This window comes from Bos indicus x Bos taurus, chromosome 9, assembly GCF_003369695.1.
Source record: "Bos indicus x Bos taurus breed Angus x Brahman F1 hybrid chromosome 9, Bos_hybrid_MaternalHap_v2.0, whole genome shotgun sequence".
Classification (NCBI taxonomy): domain Eukaryota; kingdom Metazoa; phylum Chordata; class Mammalia; order Artiodactyla; family Bovidae; genus Bos; species Bos indicus x Bos taurus.
Window position 1 is genome coordinate 96,360,895 of NC_040084.1, and position 27,305 is coordinate 96,388,199.

Genomic DNA, 27,305 nt, shown 5'->3' on the forward strand with positions numbered 1-27,305 from the left:
CGGGGCTGCCAGAGGCCCCGCCCTGCCGCGCGGTATATCCGCGGCGGAGCTGGCCCCCTTGGCTCACTAAGCCGGCTGTTCTGGGGCCCATAGGAGCTGCTCGAGAGGCGATTGTGCGGCAGGATGAGTGCAGACTCGGACCCAGTGGTCATCGTCTCGGCGGCGCGCACCATCATAGGTGAGTGGAAAGACGGACCTGGCGTGGGGTTTGAGCCGTGAGCTAGGCCTGGCCTGCTCGTGGGGACCGCCTTCCGCCGCACCCTCAACCCACCCACCACAGGGCCTCCGGGACGCTCAGAACCCCGCGCCTCGCGCCTCTGCGGCCGGCCGGCCTTCCCTGCCCATTCCTCGCTCGCTCTCATCTGAGTGTTCTGATTGGCGTCTTGGGTAGGGCCACCGCGGCTCCTTGCCCTCCTATTGGTTGGCGGGGAAAGACGCTTTGCCGCGAGCCCCCTGATTGGCCAGCCACGGGAAGCACCATCTCAGCCTTGTGGCCACAGGGGGCGGGGTCGCTGGGTGGTCTGAGTTGGCGCGGGGCGGGTGGGGGACGCCGGGCAAGGGGGTCGCGTAGCTTAAAAGGAGAGTTAGAATTGTCCTAATGTCCTTAGCGGTATATAGATTTCAAAGGCCCTGGGCACGCTGGAGTGGGCGCCTTCTTTTGTTAGGGAAGCTTTTGCCCGCGCCCATCAAGCTCTGATTTGGGGGAGTGAATGGGTAGGTTTCCCGCGGGTCCGCAGTCTCTCCGCACACACTGGGGACTGCCTGCCTGGGGTTCGACTGCTGCGCGTCCCCCGCGCTCCTCTCTCTGCCCGTAGTGGGGCGTCTTTTCCGAGGGAAAAAGCACCGGCCCGCCGGCTCCCCCAGCGCCCCAGGCTCCCTCTCCATCGACCTCGTCTTCCCTTCTGTTCTAGGCTCCTTCAATGGTGCCTTATCGACCGTTCCTGTCCATGACCTGGGCTCAACTGTCATCAGAGAGGTCCTGAAAAGGGCCGCTGTGGCTCCCGAAGAGGTCTCGGAGGTCATATTTGGACACGTTTTGGCAGCAGGTAACTGCCTAGATCAGGGTTATTGGAAGCAATAACCTCTCCTCCCCCTGCTCCCTACTTCACACACAGAAACATGTGTTCTTGCCTCTATGCATTTCATCTATTAGAATGTCTCCTGTCGCCTTCTGCCAGGCCCCATCAGTAGCTTCTCTCCAACTTAACCCGAGGGTCTTTAATATACTTTTCCTGGTCGATCCTACATCTCCGTCCTCCGCTGCCTTTTCATTCTTTAGAGGCAGGACCAGCCTGAGGTATGGGAGAGGATGCAGGGCCTTCTGTATTTCCCTAGTTTCTCACATTCAATAAAAATGCATTGAATTCTTCTGTGTCCCGCTCTGTGCTGGGTGTTGGGACAGGGCTCCACCGGCACAAGTCAGTCCTTGGCCTGCACCGGGTTCACTTCTGTGCTGGCCTGGTGGGTGGCTCCCAGAGAAGGGTGCATCACCCCTGGAGGGGCTGCTGTAGATGAATCTCAGGAGTGTTCCAACTCACTTCTGATTCCCACTAGGTTTACAGGCCCACACCCACTGACAATTCCAAGTTAGTTATCCATAACTAGTGCTCATTCAGAAGCACAATAAATTCTAATTATTCCTAGTGATAATGGTGTCACACTCACTGCCAACTTTTGTCCTTACTGTATCCGAGACCCAAACCATTTTTCTGTACATTTACTTTGCAGTTTTGTAGTTAGTTCCTCTTCCTAGTTCTCCTTTTTCACTCTGTCCTCATGGGCTTTAAGGTTGAAGCACATTACTTTTCTCCTGACTTTCCAAGGCATTGGAGTGTTTGAGTCACACCCTCAGGTGTTAACTCATTTTTTGGAACACTGCCTCCTTTCTTCCCAGACCCAAGCTCAGACTTGTTCCGTTGCCGTAGGGTCCTCCACTCCAGGTTTCTCTGTTACCTCTTCCACATCACTTTTCTCCTCTTGAGAGACTGAGTAACGAATACAGGATCACAGCCTTGAACCCACATCTGTCCTACTCTTTAAGCCCCGGTCCCCTCCACCGTTGTGTAACTAATATTTACTGAGCAACTGCTGCACTCCAGACTGCCGGGGTCCTGCCCCTGCTGATGCAGGGTGTTCGAAGGAGAGACGGCCTAGGCGACTATTTATATGCTAATTAGAGATATAAGAGTAATAGAATGAGGATAGCTCAGTAGGAAAATTCAGTGGAGAAAAGAGGCTGAGTAGCTTGGTTTACGCGGGAGACCAATAAAACTTCAAGACAAGAAGTTTGCACCACTTATGTAGGCCGCAGGCGCCCTCTCGAATAGTGGAAGGTGCCCCACCCTAGACACCTTCTCGAGTGGGTCTTAGAAGCCCAGGCATAATTAGTAAGCATGGTGGGTTCCGCGCTCCAGATGGAGACTTCAGCCAGAATGTGAAAAGAAAGACATGGGGAGACCAAGCGCTGGTGAGCAAGGCCCATAGCTTTATTTTTAACAGGGGCTTATATACTCTAAGTTACACATAGAGGATAATAGGGGATGCAAAGTCAGCAGTTTTTGATCCTTATCAAAAACCAGGGTTTCTTTCCTGCAAATTTATCGTATACAAATGGTTTAGGTGATTTACATCATCTTCTGGCCAGAAGGCCTATTAACATTTTTTGACTCTTGACAAGGACTTATCAACAAAGACTTATCTTCTCTTAGAGTAATTATTTTAAGGTTTGGCGCCATCTTCCGAAGATAAAATTGCATTCCTATAGGGCGGATGTGTAATGGGTTTACAACAAAGGAAAGAATTTATTACCTTAAGGGTCTAAAGTTACTAACACCAAGGCCACTACTTATTTTTTCTACATACCAACTATATTAATTAATACACATTCAAGGATACAATTCAGGGGATGTGAAAACTTGGCAACAAGCATTGGCTCATCAATGAAATCCTTTACTAGTCTTATTCTGACAGTTTCTAACTCTCTGAGAGGCTCTAAGCTATTTGAATATCTTAAGCTTCCCGTGAGACTGTAAACAATCGTATGCATAGCTGTAGGAGTCCGGGTAACTTGTCAGGCGAGTTAGAGAGCCATCTGAGGGGTTTGGATTTAAACACTCCTAATTGCCCAGGAACTTTATTAATTGGAGCTGTAAGTTAACTCTTTGACAGAGAGAGCGAGATGGTGGTAGGGGACAGCCCCCAGTAAAGTCAGAGGTGAGAGCACAAAGCAATAAAGTAGGCAGACTCTGGTTTTTGGGGGGCACATGCTCGAGAATATCCGGGGGGACTCCTGAGGCTCGATCCCGCCTTTGCGTATGCTGAGCCTCCTTCCTCATGACCTTTGTCACGACTGGAATGCCTCACCGGCTCCCGGCACCAGACATTATCAACTGACAAACAATGTTCATGTTAGATGGAAATCCTCAATTCTCACTGAGTTCACTTTCTGCTAAATGCAGACCATTAATTAATTCTGTTTGGCACTCATTTCTTAACTCTAAGCAAGATCCTCTGGAGTAGGAAATAGCTAGCCATTCCAGTATTCTTGCCTGGAAAAATCCCATGGACAGAAGAGCCTGGTGGGCTACAGTCCATGGGGTTGGAAAGAGTCAGACACCACTGAGCAACTGAGCATGCACGCACCTAAAGATGGGGATTATGAATAAATGCATACTTATTTATACATACTTATGTGGAAGGAAATGGCAACCCACTCCAGTGTCCTTGCCTGGAGAATCCCAGGGACGGGGGAGCCTGGTGGGCTGCCGTCTATGGGGTCGCACAGAGTCGGACACGACTGAAGCAACTTAGCAGCAGCATGTATGAATAAATACATACTTTCTTCCCTGAAGGAAGTGCCCACAATTGAATTGTGGAAAAATATTTGTCAGTTCTGATTTTGTACGTGTCTTGTTATATAACCAGTTAATCATGGTGTGATCAATGTTAAGCAAGTAAAGAGGTGCTTCTTAGTAGAGGTTTCCTAAGTAGAGGAAACTTTCCTAAGTTTAACTTCCTACTAAGAGGTTAAACCTTAGTAGAGGTTTAACCCTCTTAATCCTCCCAGGCTTTCCAGGAGGCTCAGGGGGTAAAGAATTCGCCTGCAATGCAGGAGACGCAAGTTCAATCCCTGGGTTGGGAAGATCCCCTGGAAGACGGCATGGCAACCCACTCCAGGATTCTTGTCTGGAGAATCCTATGGACAGAGGAACCTGGTGGGCTACAGGCCATAGGCTTGGAAAGAGTTGGACACGACTGACTCGAATGAGCACACGTGCACGCTTACCCTCCCAGGTATCTTAAGCCATGATGAAGAAAGCAAACAGCCCTAGTGAAAAACAGGAATAATGCCAAATTTCTGCCCTATTTTTTTTCCATGTGTGCTCATTCAAGTACACACTTGATCAAAAGATCAAGCAAAAGATCAAGAAGACAGTTCCTTCTTACAGTATTAATAACTTTGTGGAGGAGGAAGCTTATATTCATGAAGTTTCTATGGGACAGCACAAGAGAATATGTATTCAGGGGTCAGACCGGGACAGGTCCATACAATTCTCTGCCTCTCTCAGCAACTTGACTTGGCTGGGAAGTGGCCGGAGACCCAGTTGGCAGCCTCTTGAACTCTGCATGCACTTTGATCCCAACATGCTGTCTTTCTCTTTGGCTGCTGAGTGGCCTCTGTGATTCTTCTTCCAGGCTGTGGGCAGAACCCTGTTCGACAGGCCAGTGTGGGTGCAGGAATCCCCTACTCTGTTCCTGCATGGAGCTGCCAAATGATCTGTGGGTCGGGCCTGAAAGCCGTGTGCCTCGCAGCCCAGTCGATAAGGATAGGAGACTCCAGCATCGTTGTTGCAGGAGGCATGGAAAATATGAGCAAGGTAAGGCCTCTGAAGAGACGGCACCCCGACCACTCACTGAGGAACTCTGTGCATTGCCACAGCAGGGTCGACTGATGGTCTGAAAGCTGGAACCAAACAGGGAGCAAGAAAAATTTGAATCGAACCTTGATCCCTGCCTGCATGTTAATTATTCACAGTGATGGGGAAATTCAAGTGAAGAAAAAGCTGGTCAACCAGTGTGATGTCCTCAGTTTTACATTTCTTTCTCATTGTGAGGAAAAGTCAAAAACCAGGTGTTGCGCTCACCTTCCTGCACGGGACAAAGGGTATTCCTGGGGACCACAGCCTGTCGACCTTTTGTAGGTACACAATGTGGAAGAGAGGACCCACTGAGTGGTGCCCATCTCCAGTGGGCTTGCCAGGTGGGATTGGCTTCACCAAGTTCCATCCCTCCCGCTGACACAGTGGGGGAAAAGGAAAACATGTATCCCCTGCTTCCTGCAGCAATTCAAGGTCTCCCCTGGGGAACCCCTGGGCAGAGGCCGATTCAGCCCTCCTTGCTCAGGCCTGGGAGGAGACAGGGTGAGCGCAGCAAGTGCAGAGTGATTCTGGTGGGGCCGTAGCAGCACCTGTGTGGTGCTTCATGGGGTGCTTTCACACATGCGGTCATAACAGCCCTTGGTTTGGGCTTTATTCCCAATTTACAGTTAAGGAAACTGAGGTCCAGAGCCAGGACTCAAAATAGAGATCTTCAGACTCTTCAGTCTTTCCTTTCTAGCTGCTGTTGAGTTGGTAGGAGTTGAGAGGGGGCTTCCCTGATAGCTCAGTTGGCAAAGAATCTCCCTGCAGTGCAGGAGACCCCGGTTTGATTGGGAAGATTCCCTGGAGAAGGGATAGGCTACCCACTCCAGTATTCAGGCCTGGAGAATTCCATGGACTGTATAGTCCATGAGGTTGCAAAGAGTCAGATGCGACTGAGCGACTTTCACTCTCAAAAGGAAATCCTTTGAAATCCCTCCACTGAGAAATCTCTCCCCATCGGTTAATCAGGCAACCTGATTATTCTCACTCTAGGCATTGTACGTCCCATCGAAATAAGGAACACATTGTTAGCATCACTTAAGCCCATTGATCAGCTCTTTGTGTAACAAATTGCTGGTTGCTTTGGAAGAATAAATGAGGTTTTTAAAGAAATAGGACAATATTCACAGGTTTATTTGATGGAAAGCTGCAAATGCATAGGGAAGAGAGTTACAGGTGGGTTTCCAAGGGCAGGTGGGGTGGAGTAGCCTATTAATTCCAGGGGTCTTCAGGCCCTGGGCCCTCGGTGGTGAGGAAGATGGGCTGGAATGGAGAAAGGTCACAAGGGGGACTCGGTGAAGACTGAGGAACCACTGGATGGTTTTGAGGGGAGCCTAAGGAGAGGACTAGTTACAGCCATGCCTAATCCATCTGTATTTCTTGTTTCCAGGCTCCTCATTTGGTTCACTTGAGGACGGGAGTCAAGATTGGGGAAACACCGCTGGCTGACAGTATACTTTGTGACGGGCTCACTGACGCATTCCACAACTACCACATGGGCATTACAGGTCAGGCGGACGCGGCTGAAAACATCCCGACTGTAGAAAGGTTAAAAGGTCTCTAACATTTGGTTTTGCAGCTGCTTTTCCTCTTTAAGGGTAGGGACCGAGTCCTCATCATTTTGTATCCATGATGACGGGGATAGTTGCCATTTGATGTTGGGGAAATATTCCCTCTCTCCTTTGTGACTCCTTGATTGTCGGGAAGTTGGTGGTGGGAAGAGCCTCAGAGTTCCTCTGGGTCAATCTCTCATTTTATCATATGAAGAAACAGGGCTCACAAATAGTGGCTTTGTGGCAAAGGCAAAATCAGAGATAAGCTAGTACTTCTGGTATCGAACTCTGTATTCGTTGCAGTACACAATCAGGTTTTCATCCACCCACAAGGCTTGCAATATTTCAACTGTCTTTTCATTATTGTATTCATTATGGTGTTGACCATCTGGTGATGTCCATGTATAGAGTCTTCTCTTGTGTTGTTGGAAGAGGGTGTTTGTTATGATCAGTGCATTTTCTTGGCAAAACTCTATTAGTCTTTGCCCTGCTTCATTCCGTATTCCAAGGCCAAATTTGCCTGTTACTCCAGGTGTTTCTTGACTTCCTACTTTTGCATTCCAGTCCCCTATAATGAAAAGGACATCTTTTTTGGGTGTTAGTTCTAAAAGGTCTTGTATGTCTTCATAGAACCATTCAACTTCAGCTTCTTCAGCATTACTGGTTGGGGCATAGACTTGGATTACTGTGATATTGAATGGTTTGCCTTGGAAATGAACAGAGATCATTCTGTCGTTTTTGAGATTGCATCCAAGTACTGCATTTCGGACTCTTCTGTTGACCATGATGGCCACTCCATTTCTTCTGAGGGATTCCTGCCCGCGGTAGATATAATGGTCATCTGAGTTAAATTCACCCATTCCAGTCCATTTCAGTTCGCTGATTCCTAGAATGTCGACGTTCACGCTTGCCATCTCTTGTTTGACCACTTTCAATTTGCCTTGATTCATGGACCTGACACTCCAGGTTCCTATGCAATATTGCTCTTTACAGCATCGGACCTTGCTTCTATCACCAGTCACATCCACAGCTGGGTATTCTTTTTGCTTTGGCTCCATCCCTTCATTCTTTCTGGAGTTATTTCCCCACTGATCTCCAGTAGCATATTGGGCACCTACTGACCTGGGGAGTTTCTCTTTCAGTATCCTATCATTTTGCCTTTTCATACTGTTCATGGGGTTCTCAAGGCAAGAATACTGAAGTGGTTTGCCATTCCCTTCTCCAGTGGACCACATTCTGTCAGATCTCTCCAGCATGACCCGCGCATCTTGGGTTGCCCCATGGGCATGGCTTAGTTTCATTGAGTTAGACAAGGCTGTGGTCCTAGTGTGATTATATTGACTAGTTTTCTGTGAGTATGGTTTCAGTGTGTTTGCCCTCTGATGCTCTCTTGCAACACCTACCATCTTACTTGGGTTTCTCTTACCTTGGGTGTGGGATATCTTTACGGCTGCTCCAGCAAAGCACAGCCATTGCTCCTTACCTTGGACGAAGGGTATCTCCTCACCGCCGCCCTTCCTGACCTATGTGGGATAGCTTCTCTAGGCCCTCCTGTGCCCGCGCAGCCATGGCTCCCTGGACGTGGGGTTGGTCCTCCCGGCCACAGCCCCTGGCCTCCAGCGTGGGGTTGCTCCTCCTGTCCGCCGCCCTTGGCCTCAGGGGTGGGGGCGTGGGGTAGCTCCTCCTGCCCGCCGTCCCTGGCCTTGGGCTTGGGGCATGGGGTATCTCCTCCTGGCCGCTGCCCCTGACCTCGGACGCGGGGTAACTCCTCTCGTCATCGCCCCTGACCTCGGATGCCGGGTATCTCCTCTTGGCCACCCCCCCCTGACCTCTGACGCGGGGTAGCTCCTCTAGGCCGTTCCTGCGCTGTCGCAGTCTGGTACTCTCTGCCGCTGCCCCTGACCTCGGACGTGAGGTAACTCGTCTTGGCCGCCGCCCTTCGGGTATGGGGTCCTCCCGGCTTCTGCCCCTGACCTCGGACGTGGGGTGGCTCCTCTCGGCTGCGCTTTAGCGCGCCCTCTTTGCAGCCAAAGATGGAGAAGCTCTATACAGTCAGCAAAAACAAGACCAGGAGCTGACTGTGGCTCAGACCATGAACTCCTTATTGCCAGATTCAGACTTAAATTGAAGAAAGTGGGGAAAAACACTAGACCATTCAGGTATGACCTAAATCAAAGCCCTTATGATTATACAGTGGAAGTGAGAAATAGACTTAAGGGCCTAGATCTGATAGATAGAGTGCCTGATGAACTATGGAATGAGGTTCGTGACATTGTACAGGAGACAGGGATCAAGACCATCCCCATGGAAAAGAAATGCAAAAAAGCAAAATGGCTGTCTGGGGAGGCCTTACAAATAGCTGTGAAAAGAAGAGAAGTGAAAAGCAAAGGAGAAAAGGAAAGATATAAACATCTGAATGCAGAGTTCCAAAGAATAGCAAGAAGAGAGAAGAAAGCCTTCTTCAGCGATCAATGCAAAGAAATAGAGGAAAACAACAGAATGGGAAAGACTAGGGATCTCTTCAAGAAATTCAGAGATACCAAAGGAACATTTCATGCAAAGATGGGCTCGATAAAGGACAGAAATGGTATGGACCTAACAGAAGCAGAAGGATTTAAGAAGAGATGGCAGGAATACACAGAAGAACTGCACAAAAAGAATCTTCATGACCCAGATAATCACGATGGTGTGATCACTGACCTAGAGCCAGATATCCTGGAATGTGAAGTCAAGTGGGCCTTAGAAAGCATCACTACGAACAAATCTAGTGGAGGTGATGGAATTCCAGTTGAGCTATTCCAAATCCTGAAAGATGATGCTGTGAAAGTGCTGCACTCAATACGCCAGCAAATTTGGAAAACTCAGCAGTGGCCACAGGACTGGAAAAGATCAGTTTTCATTCCAATCCCAAAGAAAGGCAATGCCAAAGAATGCTCAAACTACCACACAATTGCACTCATCTCACATGCTAGTAAAGTACTGCTCAAAATTCTCCAAGCCAGGTTTCAGCAATATGTGTACCGTGAACTTCCTGATGTTCAAGCTGGTTTTAGAAAAGGCAGAGGAACCAGAGATCAAACTGCCAACATCCACTGGATCGTGGAAAAAGCAAGAGAGTTCCAGAAAAGCATCTATTTCTGCTTTATTGACTATGCCAAAGCCTTTGACTGTGTGGATCACAATAAACTGTGGAAAATTCTGAAAGAGTTGGGAATACCAGACCACCTGACCTGCCTCTTGAGAAATATGTATGCAGGTCAGGAAGCAACAGTTAGAACCGGATATGGAACAACAGACTGGTTCCAAATAGGAAAAGGAGTTTGTCAAGGCTGTATATTGTCACCCTGTTTATTTAACTTATATGCAGAGTACATCATGAGAAATGCTGGACTGGAAGAAACACAAGCTGGAATCAAGATTGCCGGGAGAAATATCAATCACCTCAGATATGCAGATGACACCACCCTTGTGGCAGAAAGTGAAGAGGAACTAAAAGGCCTCTTGAGGAAAGTGAAAGTGGAGAGTGAAAAAGTTGGCTTAAAGCTTAACATTCAGAAAGCGAAGATCATGGCATCCGGTCCCATCACTTCATGGGAAATAGATGGGGAAACAGTGGAAACAGTGTCATACTTTATTTTTCTGGGCTCCAAAATTACTGCAGATGGTGACTGCAGCCATGAAATTAAAAGACGCTTACTCCTTGGAAGGAAAGTTATGACCAACCTAGATAGCATATTCAAAAGCAGAGACATTACTTTGCCAACAAAGGTTCGTCTAGTCAAGGTTATGGTTTTTCCTGTGGTCATGTATGACTGTGAAGAAGGCTGAGTGCTGAAGAATTGATGCTTTTGTGGTGTTGGAGAAGACTCTTGAGAGTCCCTTGGACTGCAAGGAGATCCAACCAGTCCATTCTGAAGGAGATCAGCCCTGGGATTTCTTTGGAAGGAATGATGCTAAAGCTGAAACTCCAGTACTTTGGCCACCTCATGGGAAGAGTTGACTCACTGGAAGACTCTGATGCTGGGAGGGATTGGGGACAAGAGGAGAAGGGGACGACAGAGGATGAGATGGCTGGATGGCATCAGACTCAATGGATGTGAGTCTCAGTGAACTCTGGGAGTTGGTGATGGACAGGGAGGCCTGGCGTGCTTCGATTCATGGGGTTGCAAAGAGTCGGACACAACTGAGCGACTGATCTGATCTGATTCATTATGGTGATCTGAATAACCATTTGACCTAGAATAAGCCAAAACAATTGGAGAAGGCAATGGCAACCCACTCCAGTACTCTTGCCTGGAAAATCCCATGGACATAGGGGCCTGGTGGGCTGCAGTCCGTGCGGTCGCTAGGAGTCGGACACAACTGATCGACTTCACTTTTTCACTTTCATGCATTGGAGAAGGAAATGGCAACCCACTCCAGTGTTCTTGCCTAGAGAATCCCAGGGACTGGGGAGCCTGGTGGGCTGCCGTCTATGGGGTCACACAGAGTCGGACACGACTGAAGCAACTTAGCTGCAGCATCAGCAGCAAGCCAAAACAATATCGACAAAATAGGAAACAGGGAGGTTTGATCTTTGGTATTACCACTATAGCTTGCTCCAAGGCTCAGATGATGGTTAGTGTGTTTTTAACAATAAGGTATTTATAAATTAAGGTATGTACATTGTTTTTTTATAGTGCTATTACACACTTAATACACTGCACATACTGTACAGTGTAGAAATATGGTGGATATCACTTTAATCAAGTGAGCAAAGTTGACATAACCTGAGATAAACTCCAACATGTATCCTGATAAGATACATGAAAAAATGTAAAAATGAAAAAATATCATCATCCAATACTTTCCCACATTATATTCTAATGCGTTAGAATATTCTAATGTTATATTCCAATGTGTTATCTTGAGGAAACATCAGGAAAATCAGAATTGGTGACATCTGACAAAGGAACTGGCCCCTACCCTTCAAAAATACCAAGGTTAAGAAACATGGAGATATGCTGAGGACCAGTTGCAAATAAAAACTGAAGAGATTGACAGTGAAATGCAGTGTGTGATCATGGATTGGATGATACTGAACAAATTAGCTATAAAGGGCATCCCTGGGACAACAGGTGGACCTTGACTGTAGACTGAGCGTGGAGATAACAGTATTTTATGAGTGTTGCATTTCCTGATTTTGGTAGCTGTGGTTATGTAAGAAGCTGGCTTTTCTTGTGGGGAAATAATACACTGACATTAAAATTTAGAGATAAATGGGCATGATACCTACAACTTTCCATCAAACGGTTCAGAAACCAAATGAGAAGGCAAATGGGGCCAAAAAATAGGAACAATTGGTGAAGCAGCAAGAAGGAAATTTCTGAAAGGTATTTTATAGAAAGGAAGGCAGAAGGAAGGCAGCAAAGAAAGAAAACGGCTTCTTAAGAATCCTTGCAACCTTTCCACACCTGGCGGGAGGCAGGAGTGCCACAGAGGACTGTCTCAGCGCACCAGCGGGCCCGCCGGTGTTGGCCATCAGTGCTTGAGCCAGCGCCAGAAGCCGTCCTGAAAATGTTTGTTTTTCTTTCACAGCTGAAAATGTGGCCAAACAATGGCAAGTGAGTAGAGAAGACCAGGACAAGGTTGCAGTTCTGTCCCAAAACAGGACAGAGCATGCACAGAAGGCGGGCCATTTTGACAAAGAGATCGTACCAGTTTTTGTATCTTCTAAAAAAGGTGGGTGTGTCAATCGTAAAGGTTTAAAGGTCAACAGGGCTGTCTATAAGGCAATCATTACTAGTCTATAAGAAAAGCATTAATAGTCCAAAGGATACCATACAGGAATGTCTGTGCATTGTTATCTTTTTATGTCTCTCAGGATGCAAAGAAAAGCTGTATTCAGGGTCGATCTGAACATGAGGTGGGGAGGAGGCTCTCCTGGCCCGCGGTCTCCCCGAGGCTGTGTAGGTACAGCGGTTAACGAGACAGGCGTGCTGGCCCCCGGGGAAGGCAGCAGCCCACCTTTCTGCCCCTACCAGTTCTCTCTTCAGAAGCGACTGTCCATTCATTTCTGTTGCTTCTATGTGCGCTTCATATTTCTTGAGGGTGTCATCTTTTGGGGTTACTTAGCTCTTCTCCAACACAACGGTCAAGTTCTTTTACTGACTGACATCAATTATGTCCAGCCTTTGTGAGAGACTAGCTTTGACACCCTAGACCCAATCAGCTATAACCAGCCAAGACCTATACCCCAAACCTTAGCAACCTCTTACATGAAGAACTCCCTGTGACTGCCTTCCTCAGAAAGGGCTGTATTGGTATGGAAAACACTGAAGACGGTACTAATGTAATGTCACAATAATTTGTATTACTGTGGACTTTTCTATTAGAAGTATTTTATAATAAATTTTTCTTCCAAATGTGAATCTTTCTGTATCACATTTGAGGAATCCATCATTTCTAGTACCCTGACTGCCATCTTTGTACTAATCTTGGGTCATTTATTTTCTTTTCAGGTCTTACTGAAGTTAAAACAGATGAGTTTCCTCGCCATGGGAGCAACATGGAGGCCGTGTCTAAGCTAAAGCCTTGCTTCCTTATGGATGGAACAGGAACTGTCACCCCAGCTAATGCTTCAGGTTAGATTATTTGAAGGGCGGTTTGGGGAATACCATCTTCTGCAAGGAGTACCATGTACTAAGATTCTTCTTTTTTGGATGGGGGTAGGGGGGCTGTGCCTGTGGCTCGTGGGATCTTAGTTCCCTAAGCAGGGATCAAACCCATGCCCCCTGCATTGGGAGCACTGAGTCCTGACTAGTGGGCCACCAAAGAGGTTCCTGTACAAGTTATTCTAAAATCTTGTTTCAGTTGCTTTAGGGAAAAATGTAGGTTTGACCATTTGTTTCTTTATATTAGACTCATATATAATATACCGAAAAATGGATTTGGCTTCCCTGCAGTATCCTAATGGGACATACACATGAAAAAAGCCAATCAGATTTTATCTACTACCTTTGTGCTTTTCCAAAACCAGAAACTCCGATAACCTTCTGTGATGTCTGGGCTACTTCTTCCACTTCATTAATCTCCTGTCCTCCAGTGCTTCCATCTTCCTGTTCTTTCTCCCGTGGAAATGTTCTGTAATCAGTTGTATCAGATTGGCAAACCTACCATTTCTAATTACACTGTAAAGCCTAACAGTACATGACTTTGCCAAGATGTGTTAAGGCTGACTTAACTCACGTCTCCTGGTGTTAGAGAAAGTAGACACAGCTACTTAACGAGGATGGCTTCCTATTTACAGGAATTAATGACGGTGCTGCAGCAGTGGTTCTTATGAAGAAGTCGGAAGCTGGCAACCGTGGGCTCACACCCTTAGCACAGATAGTTTCCTGGGCACAAGCAGGTGTGGAGCCTTCGATTATGGGAATAGGACCAATTCCAGCAATAAAGCAAGCTGTGAGTTTAATTTTCAGTGTTGGTACCTGTCCTTTGTCGCCAAAACCTCTATGGGAGCACACCCGTAACTTGTAAATGCTTTATTTCTGTCTTCTTCAAACCTTTGCTCAGATCCTTCCCACTCCAAAATGCTGAGACGAGGCTTGATTTTGTTTTCATCTTTATTCCTATCAGGTTTCACCTGCGTGTCTCTGAGCCTTCCAATTAGCCTTAAATGTGCTTATTCATCTAGTTTTCGCTGTTCTTTACTAAAAGAGCAGCCAACATTTGGATCACGTGCTCCATAACCTCATGCGGACCTAACAAATGTAACTGGTTCAGATTAACTGGGCAGTTTTTAGATCCTTCATCACACAGTATATATCCTGCTTTTACATCTACAACAAAGAATGGTTCCGCCTGAGTTCTTAAACCTCTGTTCAATTTAACCTTTCCTTTAGGTTGCAAAAGCAGGGTGGTCGCTGGAGGATGTTGATGTATTTGAAATCAATGAAGCCTTTGCAGCCCTCTCTGTTGCAATAGCTAAAGAACTTGGATTAAACCCAGAGAAGGTAAGCATAACCAAGCAATCCTGAGAACTTGCAAATGAATGTTCACAGTGCAAGAAATTGCATGCGGCTGTGCGTTCATGCGTGCTATTGTGTCTGATTTTTTGTGACCCCATGGACTCCTCTGTCCATGGGGCTCTCCAGGCAAGAATACTGGAGTGGGTTACCATGCCCTCCTCCAGGGGATCTTCCCCAAGTCTCTGGCATTCTGCTGCAGTGCAGGTGGATTCTTTACCACTAGCACCACCTGGGAAGCCCCAGTTTTAAGGCTGTCAACACCAAAATACAGGCTATGTCCCAAGTCTTGGCCATACAGTAATGGGTGGGCACTGGGTGGGTTCCTACTGGGACTCCAGGGAAGGTGACATTTTTTTGCTTCCTAAGGCAAAAAACTTACCTGCATTAGTTCACTTCCCACAGAAAGAGTGCATTTTAAATCTTTGTTGTGGGATAGCTCCTTGACCAGGGACTGAAACCAGCAACCTCCTGCAGTGGAAGGGTGGCGTTTTAACCACTGGACTGCCGAAGAATTCCTGTATTTAAAATCCTTTAAACTAGTCAGAATGAATGGTACAAGGGTAAAATCACTTCCTAAGCAACTGAAGTAAAAACAGAATTTGAGAAGGTAGTTTACTGGTATGACATTAATGATTTTGATTTTATGTCCAGAGAAAACTATAAATGATACAAATCTTTCTGCCCCTCAGGTCAACACTGAAGGAGGAGCCATAGCCCTGGGCCATCCTCTTGGAGCATCTGGCTGTCGGATTCTTGTCACCCTGTTACACACACTGGAGCGCAAGGGTGGACATCGTGGTGTTGCTGCCCTGTGCATTGGGGGTGGGATGGGAATAGCAATGTGTGTTCAGAGAGGGTGAAACTGCTGCCCAACAGCTAATTCGGCTGAGTTAAACTAAAACCACAATTGCATTTTTTACTAATAATACTAAGTCATGTGAAACCAGAGGACCAAAGTGAGGGTGGAAACTATCTCCCACTTCACAAGGAACACAAGACTCGGCAGCCTGTTGCATTTTAATGTGTAATATTCGAGGTACAAGCAAGCTGCATCTAACATTGTCATAAATAAAACAGATCAGGCATCAAGGGCTCCAGAGTGAACAGCATCTTCATAACCTCCATGCTTATCATCTTTGCTTTCTGGGTGTAATTTAATAAGATCATCAATTCGAAGAATGGTAATTGCAGCTTCAGTGGCAAATTTCAAGCTCTTAACTTTAACTATGGTTGGTTCAAACACCCCTGCTTGTTTGTTGTCACGGGGTTTACCATTGACCAAGTCAAGACCAATCCTGCAATTTAGGAAAAAAACAATTGAACAGCCTCTTCCGTAATTCGTATCCATCCCATTTTACCCCTTTAAAAGCTGGCTTACAAATGCCAGCTATTCCATTAAAATGTTAACCTTGGGAAACCTGAGGGCAGATCCCTTTAAGTAACTAATTATGGATATACAAATTCATCACTGAAAGAGGTGTAGAAAGCCTAGGTGGAAGTCAGATATTTCTAAATGCCACTTAGTATCTTAAAGGGAGGCTGCTTAAAAATAGGCATGGACCACCCAAAAATAACTTCCTCTTTCTGGGGAACCTTCCTACTGTACATAAATGACTACCTAGAGAGAGGTGAGGAATCATTTGGTAACTAAGACACACCAATGCTAGTAATCACTAGTCACCCCCTTAATGAGTTTAAGAAGAAAAACCAAACTACCGTATATGATACACAAATGACAATGAAAAAGGGAGCGTATGCTTACCATTTTAGATTTTTTCGTTCTGGGTTAACCTGAGCCTCGTTATGAAAAGCTCTTAATTTTGCAACCAGATCTGTGGAGTCCTGGGCAGCATTAACTGCCAGAGTATTAGGAATAACAAGAAGAGATCTTGCAAACTCCGCAATAGCGAGCTGTTCCCGGGAGCCCTAAGAGGAAAGACAATGAGGTGTCTTCACAAAAGAAAGAAAACCCAAAGCAGCAGCTTATGAACCAGAACAGGCTTCAGGGTGTTCTCACCATGCTGGTCGCGTAGTTCTCCAGGTAAATGGAAAGGGCCGCCTCTACAGCGCCCCCACCTGGGACCACAGACTTTGACTCCAAAACTCTCTTCACCACACAAAGGGCATCGTGTAAGGAGCGCTCCATCTCGTCACACATGAAATCATTTGCGCCACGTAAGATGACCGATGCAGAGGTACGAGCCTTAGTGCTATTTAAAACAACAGCGATAGTCTTTAACAGTAGTAAGTCCATGAAGAAATTCACTACTACTTACACAGGACATTTAGACAGGGAAGCAATGTCTAGACCATGGAGAAGAGATGAAATGGTAACTTCACCTCCATTTACAAGGGCCCAGTATTGTTTTATCCCATGCGTATAACTGCTCATATCACTGAAGGACTATAGCAGCAAATAAATGGGAAGGTGATCTGTTTTTACTCAATAATAAAATCTGTACAGCCTTACAATGTATGAAGTAGCTCTTACTTTTTAATTAAGATCAGTTCATCATCACAAATTCTCTCCTGTACCACTTCTTCTGCTTGTCCCAACATTGAAGCTTCAAAAGTTTCTTCGCCTTCCAAATTGGCCAGCGTTGACAGAACAGTTGCTATTAAAAATAATTATAAACACCTGTAAGCACTGTTCTCTCGTGAATATTTTCAACCCTGCTTTAAACATTCAGAAACATGGAATCTACCATAGAAGTGACACATAATCTCAAGTTTAAGGCTTACAGTAAGACATTCAAGGAACCATCCTATCCTAAGAGAACGATGTCACTTCGAGGTGAAAAACACTGAAGAACTTTCCCAGTTACAAATGCACAAAAGATTTCACACATTTGTACACAAAGCATTAAGGAAGTTTTCTGGATCTGCTTATCTTACCATCCAACGTAAAAAGAACATGACAGCTGGCAGGAGACATACCTCCGGAAGCTTTAGCAATGCGTTTAAGGTCCCTTTTTAAAACTCTTCGAACTGCCATAGCACCAGCCTCCACAAAATACTTCAGACACATGTCGTCAATTCCACCAGTGGTTAGGATAACGTTGGCACCAGTTGCCAGGATCTTCTGGATTCGCTCCTTGGTGATGTCAGATTCTCTACAAAAATGCAGTACTTGAGTAGTAACCCAAAGTTATCTTCTGTATTTTTACTATTACATAAAGCTTGAACTTCCATTAAATATTTTTCATAAAATAACTACAGATTAAATGATACTAATGAGTCTCTCCCTTCTATGAGCAGAACTTACATCAGTCCAATTTACAGAAAAATTCAAGGAATTAAATACCAGTTAGCTCTCCCCACCCCAACTTTAGTTTCTAACCAAGAATGGCGCCTAAGAAAGGAAGCTTGACGGACCTGGTAGGGAGACAAGACCATCAAGCAAACTCGAAGGCCAGTGTCACTTGCAATACACAATGCAATGCAGGGAGGACAAGCACACGAGAGCCACGTGTCCAGGCTGGCAGGGGGACAAGGAAAGCTTGACGGTCTGGAGTTGAGGGGTCCAGAGTTGGAACTCCAGGTAGGAACAGAAAATGAAGAACTCTGTAGCAATGTCAGAGTCTGAATTGGTAAGTTTTTTTTTCTTTTTAATATTTTAAAGCGAGAGTAGTAGTATCAATCTGTGTTTTCAAAGGATGAAAGAATGAATACACTCTGAGGCAATAACTGGAGATGAGTCTATCTGATGTGAACAGATGGCCTTAACAGAGAAGGCAAAGCTTATGGCTTGGGTGACTGGGAGATTCAGCGATTGATTTCTGGAGTGAAATAAATACTAACAGGTTGGGGGCAAGATGAGAAAAAAAAGAGTTCGGTTTTCAACAAGGTGAATCTGAAGCCCCCATGATATTCAGGTGAAACTGCATGGGAATTACAGGCAAACTACAGGATACACAGATCTGAAAAACAGTCAATAAATATTTACTTATTCAAAGAACAGAGAATCTTTTTTCTTTTGCCACACCGTGCAGCATGTGGACTTGCAGTTCACTGACCCCCTGGTGAACTCAAACCCGAGTCCCCTGTGGTAGAGGCTTGGAGTCTTAATTGCTGGACCACTAGGCAAGTCTCAAGATCAAAGAATCTTTATAAAGTGAAATGAGTTAAAAATGAACCTCACAATAAACCTCTCTACATCCTAGACAAATACTGTATGTATGTCAAAGCCACGAAACTAAATCATTCAGCCTCTACCTTTACAGACCTTACACTTTAAGACGTATTAATACATAGTTAGAAAATGTGGTAAGCCCCAGGAAGACAAACTGCAGTAACTCAAGGGACAGCATAATTCAGACTGAGGGGGAAAGAGAAGCATCTCTGAAAGTTACCAACTGAAAAACAAGTAAAAAAAATTAGCCAGTCAAAACAAGCAGGCAGAGAATGTTCTGGGCAGAGGAAGGAACATTCTACTCTTAGGGGCTGAAGCTCTTAAAGAAGGAGCTTGGTGGATTCTGGTTTCGGCTGTGCTAGACCACAGTGCAAAGAGCAGGTAAGGAACTGAACTAACCCAGAGTGATGGGAAACCTCCAAAAGGCTCTGGCCTTGCAAGGGGTAAGATCAACTTGGCTGCTGTGTGGGTAACAGCCTTGGAGGTGATGAGACAGGAACCAAGATGACCAGCTTGATACCCCTGGAACAGCTTGGGCAAGAAAATGGAAACGAAAAGTGGGTGAGTTTGAGATTTGATTTACAGAGAGACATCAAGTGGTCTTTGATAGGTTAGCAGAGAAAAGGAAAAAAAAGAGTTAAGGACATTTCCTAGTCTTCTTCCTCAGTAGAGGGGTCCCTAACTAAAACAGCAAAGAGCAGATTTGGGGGTATCATCACAAGTTCAATTTTAGACATAATGACTTTGAGATGCTTAAAAAACATTCAATCAATTCAAGCTCCAAGAAACAGATTCCAAGTCTCCGGCACAAAGGATGCAGTGGCCCAGGCACAGGACAGATGATGCAGAAGCAAAATGCTGCTCCAACCTCCAAGTTTTTCAAAAGTAGCCAAAGGCTTGATAAAGATCAAGTGAAACTGGATGTGTGTAGTGAGCTTCACAGCAGTGGTCACTAGTGATCTTAGCAAGTGGTTCTCCACTGGAGGAGCTGAAAAGGGCATAAGAAATAAAACACCAGAAAAGTTTTTGTGCCAATCACTCTTCTAACATCTGGCTATACAGAAATGAGGAAGGACAGGGAGTAACTGCAATAGGATGTGTACACAAGAGGCTTTTTTATTATATTTAAGGATAAAAGAGCTACAAGTGAAGTGAAAGTGTTAGTTGCTCAGTCATGTCTGACTCTTTGCGACCCCATGGATTATATGTAGCCCATCAGGCGCCTCTGTCCATGAGATTCTCCAGGCAAGAAAACTGGAGTGGGTAACCAACCCCTTCTCTAGGGGATCTTCCCAATCTGGGTATTGAATCCAGGTCTCCTGCACTGCAGGCAGATTCAAGAGGCTTTTACAATAGTTAAGGATAAGAGAGCTACAAGAGGAATCTAGAAAGGAATGAAGAATAGAGTCAGTATTGAATATGCAGTTCAGCAAGAATAATCAATGAAGCAAGACTGTAAAAGCAGAAGGGAACAGGATCTCACACACTTATTCTAAAGAGACCGGCCTTTGAAGGAAAAAAGGACACCTTTAGATACCAGAGGAGAAACCATTGCAATGTTGGCGCACTGCAACGAAGACCCAGCACAGCAAAAAAATAAAAAAGGTACACTAGCTCTCTAGCATGTCAACCAGTAGTTAAAGACCATATGCACTGCCTAGTACCTGACAATGTCAGTTTTCATCTATTACCCCAATCTCTCTTAAGACACTGTCACCACATTTTCTAATTTCCCTGGCAGTTTAGGTAATATAATTAGACTTTGGTTAAAAATGTTAATTTTTAAAGTCTGATGGGAATACCAGACCACCTGACCTGCCTCTTGAGAAACCTATATGCAGGTCAGGAATCAACAGTTAGAACTGGACATGGAACAACAGACTGGTTCCAAATAGGAAAAGGAGTTCATCAAGGCTGTATATTGTCACCCTGCTTATTTAACTTATATGCAGAGTAAATCATGAGAAACGCTGGGCTGGAAGATGCACAAGCTGGAATCAAGACTGCAGTGAGAAATATCAATCACCTCAGATATGCAGATGACATCACCCTTAGGGCAGAAAGTGAAGAGGAACTAAAAAGCCTCTTGATGAAAGTGAAAGAGGAGGGTGAAAAAGTTGGCTTAAAGCTCAACATTCAGAAAACGAAGATCATGGCATCTGGTCCCATCACTTCATGGGAAATAGATGGGGAAACAGTGGAAATAGTGCCAGACTTTATTTCTGGGGGCTCCAAAATCACTGCAGATGGTGACTGCAGCCATGAAATTAAAAGACACTTACTCCTTGGAAAGAAAGTTATGACCTAAATAGCATATTGAAAAGCAGAGACATTACTTTGCCAACAAAGGTTCGTCTAGTCAAGGCTATGGTTATTCCAGTGGTCATGCATGGATGTGAGAGTTGGACCATAAAGAAAGCTAAGTGCCAAAGAATTGATGCTTTTGAACTGTGGTGCTGGAGAAGACTCTTGAGAGTCCCTTGGACTGCAAGGAGATCCAACCAGTCCATTCTAAATGAGATCAGTCCTGGGCGTTCTTTGGAAGGACTCATGCTAAAGCTGAAACTCCAATACTTTGGCCACCTCATGTAAAGAGTTGACTCAGTGGAAAAGACTCTGATGCTGGGAGGGATTGGGGGCAGGGGGAGAAGGGGATGACAGAGGATGAGATGGCTGGATGGCATCACCGACTTGATGGACGTGAGTTTGGGTGAACTCCAGGAGTTGGTGATGGACAGGGGGGCCTGGTATGCTGCAATCATGGGGTCGCAAAGAGTCGGACATGACTGAGCAACTGAAGATATTCACAGTTGGAAAAAAAAAAGTCCAGTTGCATCATCTACCAAACCCTGCTACCCATTAGACTTTTTAGTTTATCCTTTGACAGTAATTTACAAACATGCCTTTCCCAAGGTCAAAAATGAATCTCTCAACGTACCTCTGTCTAATCTGGTCCAGTTTTTCAGGGTCTGTAATAACCACTTGTACACCAAGCTTCATTTTTGTTTTCTGCAGGCTGAAGTCAAGGCAAGCAATTTTTGCATTAACTATTCTCTTGGGCATGCCTAAAATTGAACATAACATTAAGTACCTTTACAATTAACAATGCTATATTTTATAAAACACACCTATCCTTAGAAAGAACTGCACAGATTTTAAATCGTTATAGGTAAACACACAAATTTAGATTTTATTACTTTTAACATTATAAACTAACACTCATGACATTAAACACATGTGCTTTCTTTTAATTGGCATCTTTCTTAATCATATGCAATTACATTACAAAGAAACTGGCAACACGATGTACCATTTCCTTTATCTCTGGGCTTCACTAAAGAATAAAAGTACACATGTTGGATAGTTCATCTGAAGATGGAGTAGATAATCCACAAATAGCTAGCTTTATCCTTTAGCACAATGGTTATATGACAAAGTGAAATCACAAGCCTTACCCTGGGATCCCACCACACAGTTGAGAGCATAGCCGTTGATGAGCATACTCTCCATCTGACTTCTGCCATGGGCTTTCAGAACATTAATGGAGTTGACTGGATAGCGAGGCTGGCCTCTGATATCTGTGTATTTAATAGCAAGCACAGCATCTACCACCAGGTTAGCGAAGAAATCACCATTTCTAAGCCAGCAGTTAAGGAAAACAAGAGACTTGGGATGGATAGTGGGCGCCCATGAAAATCAAGGGTAACACAAAGGCACTTCCCTTTAGCAATCTCACCAAAGAAACAAGCATCATACATGCCACTGAAATGTTAGAAAACTGTTTATCACCATCTGCACACTACTTTCACAATACTTTGTATTACCCTTCCCCGCGGAAAAAGGAAAATAGGCAACTTCAATACAGCATCATCTGGCACAAAAACTAACACAGGGTTTTACTTTTAAAAAGCCTAAACTTTATTAGACCACCACAAGGATACATTCCAATGACTTTGGAAGACATCGATGTCTTAGCAGCATTAATCAGGCAATCCCTTCCAAGCTCATCGGTGTTAATAATCAGATTTTCACTGATATAACGCACTGCTTCCCTGTTTGAAGTGTGGGGGAGAAAACAATTCACTACTCAGAATCTTGTTTTATCAGTGTGTCACAATATTTAGGGCATCAATGCTCTGTTCAGCCATTTCATATAGGAGGAGGACACGAGCAAATCCCCCCTCTTCAGATCACGGCAGTTCTTATCTATCCCACAAGCATAGCCACTAAAATCTATCAGGAGATAATGTGGTAGTCAAATGGGAAAAAAGGGATACTGGCCCTAGTTCTTATTTCAAGCGTTACTACACATACACTAAAACACAGCTTTACCAAAGTATAGTCATCAACTGGAAAATTCAAAGAACAGAGACTCTAAACTACTACATCAAACAACAAATAAAATTTTTTCTGAATGTAACAATCTTACTTGCAAGCAAGTCGATAGCCACTAATAACTGATGTGGGATGAATTTTCTGTTTGACTAGTTCATCTGCATTTTTTAGAAGTTCTGCTGCAATAATAACCTGCAGAGAAAACATCCATTGCTCTCATGTTATCCTGACATTATGGGCAACACGTATGTACAAATACTAACACACATCAGATAATAATAATGAGAATGATAGGGGCAAAGAGATTAACTCCTTATTAGAAATCAGAAAAAGATAACCCTACACAGTATCTCATATGGAAATGGATAAAGCCAGATAGGAGTCAGCAAACTGTTCTGGCTCTTAACTAGAATAAGCTAGTTCTGCAGTAGAACAGTAGAGACGATTCATTCATTCCTTTTCAAGATGAAGTGCTTACATAGCTTTCAACATAAGCTAAATGAAGAGCCTGACAATTAAATGATCTGCACTGTTTAATTATTTATTTATTTTGCACACTCCGCTCGGCATCTGGGATCTTAGCTTTTGGACCAGGGATTGAACTCAGGCTCTCAGCAGTGAAAGCTTGGGAGTCCTAACCACTAGACTACCAGGAAATGCCTGATCTGTACTATTTTAGATTGTTATTTAGAAAATCATCCTTTTACGGAGACCAAAAATTACGCTTTAATCAAAAAGACTTTAAAATTCTTGCCTGCATCTTTTGGGGGAAAATTAATTGTATTTAAAAAGCTTTGGTATCATGTACAAATTACTTAGCAAAGATCATTCTTTCAGAAGAGGTGGATTCCATTCTTCCATGGCTTAGAGATTAAACATTTCCCCACAAACCAGTGCTTTTTTTTAAGACAGCAAATTATTATTTTTTCCCCTCATCAAATATTAAGTGTTTCTACTACATCAGTGTGCTGGGTGATCTTCAAGGCGTTTATATCATGTTAACCAACTCTCTCAAACTCCTGTTTGAACTCATGAGTTCACTTGTCAGCATTTAAAATATAGAAACATCTTGTTTTTTTTAAATACTTGGTAAGGTTTTAGGACTTTCTTCTGCGCCACAGGTTGTAAGAGAAAAAGAAAACATTTTTTTTCCCCTTTAAATGACTTACTTATGGTTAGGGCTTTATTTTCTGAAACTTTGATTTTAGGGGGGAAAAAAACACTAGTCCTCAGTTAGCAGTCTTTACCTACCACGGAGGTGGTCCCATCTCCCACTTCTTTGTCTTGCAGATCTGCTAGCTCACAGAGAACTTTGGCTGCAGGATGCTCTACCTCCAGTAGCTTCAGGATGGTTGCACCATCATTAGTAATGGTTACATCCTAAGAAATTTCCAGGGGAGAAAAAAATGACATAATCACCCACAGAAAGAGACTATCCCCTAAATTAGCCCAACCCTGTTATGATACATTCACCTTCTGTATACCTTCCAATACCAGCACTCTGACAAACACAAGTGAGATATTCATGAACTTATTCTTTAAAGTAATGAACATTACGTGTAGACATATACTCACACCAATGTCATCCACCAACATTTTATCCAAGCCAACTGGACCAAGAGAACTTTTCACAATATTGGCAATTGAAGCTGCAGCCATGACTGTAAATACAAAAAAATGTTTTTGAAAACTCAAGATTCCAAGAGACAATCATTTCGGTCTAAAAGAAGTAAATGACAGCCTCTGAATTTTCAAATTTATCTAATCTGTCCTAATCTGAAAATCAACCAAAAGTCTAATGTAAGGAGAGAGAGCACCCAGTAATATACAGTTTTAATTCAACTGCAGACAGACACCAAGTGTTATTAAGAGTACTCACTTCATCGCTTTAAAGAAAAAATAATCACCTACTAGTCCTCACTGCAGATTCTGCCACTCCACACAAAACAAAAAGATACCAGCCTTTTTCAGATTCTGGCAAGTTAAAAAAAAAAGTTATTTAAAAAAAATTAGTAATTCGAATGTTCTGACTATACTTCAAATTTGCCCACGACAAAAATCAATAATCTATCAAATAACGGTAAGACTGACTGATTTCAACTGGTAAGATTCACAAGATCTGTGACTTCAAGCGACTCAACAACAAATGCTTTAACAGGTTAAAGTTTACTAGATAAACTCATTTCAAGTACCGCTTATGTTAACATTCAACTAAGATCATGGCATCCGGTCCCATCACTTCCTGGCAAATAGATGGGGAAACAATGGAAACGTGACAAACTTTATTCTTTGGGGCTCCCAGATCACTGCAGGCGGTAACTGCAGCCATGAAATTAAAAGACGCTTGCTCCTTGGAAGAAAAGCTACGACCAACCTGGACAGCATCTTAAAAAGCAGAGGTATTACTTTGCCGACAAAGGTCTGTCTAGTCAAAGCTATGGGTTTTCCAGTAATCATGTACAGATATGAGAGTTGGATCATAAAGAAAGCTGAGCGACCGAAGAATTGATGCTTTTGAACTGTGGTGCTGGAGAACTCTTGAGAGTCCCTTGGACTGCAAGGAGATTAAACCAGTCAATCCTAAAGAAAATCAGTCCTGAATATTCACTGGAAGAACTGATGTTGAAAGTGAAGTTTCAATACTTGGGCCACCTGAGGCGAAGAACTGACTCACTGGAAAAGACCCTAATGCTGGGAAAGACTGAAGGCAGAAGGGGACGACAGAGAATGAGATGGTTGGATGGCATCACCAAATCGATGGACACGAGTTTGAGCAAGCTCCGAGAGTTGGTGATGGAGAGGGAAGCCTGGCGTGCTGCAATCCACGGGGTCGCAAACAGTTGGGCCTCGACTGAGCGACTGAACAATGTGCAAGTCATCTGAATAGCGGTCTATGGTCACGCACTCATCAATAATACAAAAACAAAGCAGTTAGAGATAATTCTGTCTGGTTAACGGCCGTAAAACGAGACCCAGAGACGCCTTTCTGGACTAGAACCGAAACAAAAGGGCGGGCGCAGGGGCCCGGCCGGCAGGGACTGGAGGTGCGGCGGCACGTGCCGGTGCGCGGAACTCGCTCTCCCAGCCCCCGGCCTCCGCAGCATCCGGTCAAACCGCGCTACGCCCTCGGCGGAGACCCGCCGCGGGACGGAGAAGCCACTCACCACTCCCAGGGGCCCTGTCGGGGGGTAGAGAAGGGAAGCCACGAAGACGGCAACCAAGGCCGAGGCGGGGGTGAGGGGGACGCGCACCTCCGCGGGCCCGCCTTAGGCCTCGCTCAGACCCTCACCGTTCTGGGAGCGGATCGCCTCCCCAGTGCTGCGGTCCCCGAACACGGACAAAGGACCCTCCATCCTGGCGGCGGGGCGCACGTCGAGTTTCCCTCACACCGCGTGCAACCAGCGTCTCACGGTCCCCGGGCCGGGCGGTGGCCACTGCAGCCGCGACGGCGTGGAAAGGACCCGAGCGACGTCGCTCGCGGGGGCTGCTGGGAACGGCGCTCCCAGCCTCTCCCCTCCCCAGACACAGACCTTGCCGGGCCGCGCCGCGGGGCAGGACGGGGAACAAGGTGGAGAAGCGAGAGCGCGCCGGAAGTGAGCAGACGGAAGGGGCGGTCGCAGCACGTTCGCCCAATTAGAGAGCGAATGAGAAGGGCGCGAAGGTAGGAGAGCGGAAGTCAGTATCTTGGACCGCTAAAGGGAGGAGGTACTCGACTGACGCTTTCTCCCAATAGGCACAGGTTGCGCGTGCGCTTCTGCACATTCTGGCACCTTCTAGAAAAGGTGGGCGGTAGGGCGGAGCTTGGAGTGTGGCGGAAAGTGGGTGGGTGGTGTAAGGTGGTGTGTCTGAGGTAGGACCGAGGTTCTGTACGGTTCTTGGTGGTTTATAAATCGGCGTCCTTGTTTTCCTTAAGTATGAGCTCGAGCGGAGAGCGCGCAAAACAAGCGCTCTATTCCCGGCCTCAATAGTTCAGGCTTGGGAGCCTGAGTGGGACCGCGTAAGGGTTCTCCATGAGTCATTAGGGAAAACAACCATAACATCTGAAGAGAAAACCGCCTCGCGCTGCCGTTTTCTCGCAGAGACCAACGTGTGTGTGTGTGTGTGTGTGTGCGTGCCCGACGATTATCGAGCCCAAGTAAGGTACCAAAACGCCTTGCGGGCCAGCGACGCAGGATGCTGCAGACAAGCGCGGACCGGCTTAACGGACCGTGCCCAACCCCTCTTCTGGCTCACTGCGAGGTGGTTGGCTGGCTCCGGCGTCTCCGTGCGCCACAGCGTATGCGCTGATTGGAGGAATGGAGATGACGGATTGCACTCTCCGTCACTCAGCTGCAGAGGCTCGTTAGCGCGGCGATCT

The 27,305-nt window shown here is 45.3% G+C and overlaps 2 protein-coding genes and 2 non-coding genes across 5 annotated transcripts; 1 reads left to right on the forward strand and 3 right to left on the reverse strand.

Moving 5' to 3' along the window:
- ACAT2 (acetyl-CoA acetyltransferase 2) lies at window positions 1-15,574 on the forward strand. 2 transcript variants are annotated; one of them, XM_027551968.1, is made up of 9 exons: window positions 1-178; window positions 912-1,046; window positions 4,696-4,877; window positions 6,310-6,427; window positions 12,050-12,193; window positions 12,973-13,095; window positions 13,761-13,915; window positions 14,356-14,466; window positions 15,171-15,574. In XM_027551968.1, exons 1-9 carry the CDS (start codon window positions 124-126, stop codon window positions 15,339-15,341), a joined length of 1,194 nt encoding a protein of 397 aa, XP_027407769.1. In that variant the 5' UTR covers window positions 1-123; the 3' UTR covers window positions 15,342-15,574. The 2 variants fall into 2 exon arrangements, with proteins under 2 accessions (XP_027407769.1, XP_027407771.1); XM_027551970.1 differs by lacking the exon at window positions 1-178 and adding an exon at window positions 506-714.
- On the reverse strand, window positions 15,481-26,501 carry TCP1 (t-complex 1). Its single transcript, XM_027551967.1, has 12 exons — window positions 26,238-26,501; window positions 24,524-24,609; window positions 24,200-24,328; window positions 23,043-23,140; window positions 22,555-22,665; window positions 22,069-22,250; window positions 21,552-21,678; window positions 17,419-17,594; window positions 16,973-17,096; window positions 16,499-16,691; window positions 16,244-16,407; window positions 15,481-15,776 (listed from the first exon to the last, which is right to left on the reverse strand). The coding sequence occupies exons 1-12, from the start codon at window positions 26,299-26,301 to the stop codon at window positions 15,560-15,562; spliced, it is 1,671 nt and encodes a 556-aa protein (XP_027407768.1). The 5' UTR covers window positions 26,302-26,501; the 3' UTR covers window positions 15,481-15,559.
- LOC113898910 lies at window positions 16,780-16,909 on the reverse strand. Its single transcript, XR_003512773.1, has one exon. It is a non-coding gene; the product is annotated as a small nucleolar RNA SNORA20 (small nucleolar RNA).
- On the reverse strand, window positions 22,744-22,880 carry LOC113898911. The gene has a single exon (XR_003512774.1). It is a non-coding gene; the product is annotated as a small nucleolar RNA SNORA29 (small nucleolar RNA).
- Window positions 26,502-27,305: the final 804 nt, after the last annotated feature.

Coding starts and splice junctions, on each gene's coding strand:
- TCP1 (XM_027551967.1), bottom strand. CDS start 26,301: ATGGAGGGTCCTTTGTCCGTGTTCGGGGACCGCAGCACTGGGGAGGCG. Junction 17,595..21,551: donor CTGGACCAGATTAGACAGAG/GTACGTTGAGAG, acceptor GCATTTTTGTAG/AGAATCTGACATCACCAAGG. Junction 16,408..16,498: donor AGAACTACGCGACCAGCATG/GTGAGAACACCC, acceptor CTTTCCTCTTAG/GGCTCCCGGGAACAGCTCGC.
- ACAT2 (XM_027551968.1), top strand. CDS start 124: ATGAGTGCAGACTCGGACCCAGTGGTCATCGTCTCGGCGGCGCGCACC. Junction 13,096..13,760: donor CACCCCAGCTAATGCTTCAG/GTTAGATTATTT, acceptor TCCTATTTACAG/GAATTAATGACGGTGCTGCA. Junction 13,916..14,355: donor TTCCAGCAATAAAGCAAGCT/GTGAGTTTAATT, acceptor CCTTTCCTTTAG/GTTGCAAAAGCAGGGTGGTC.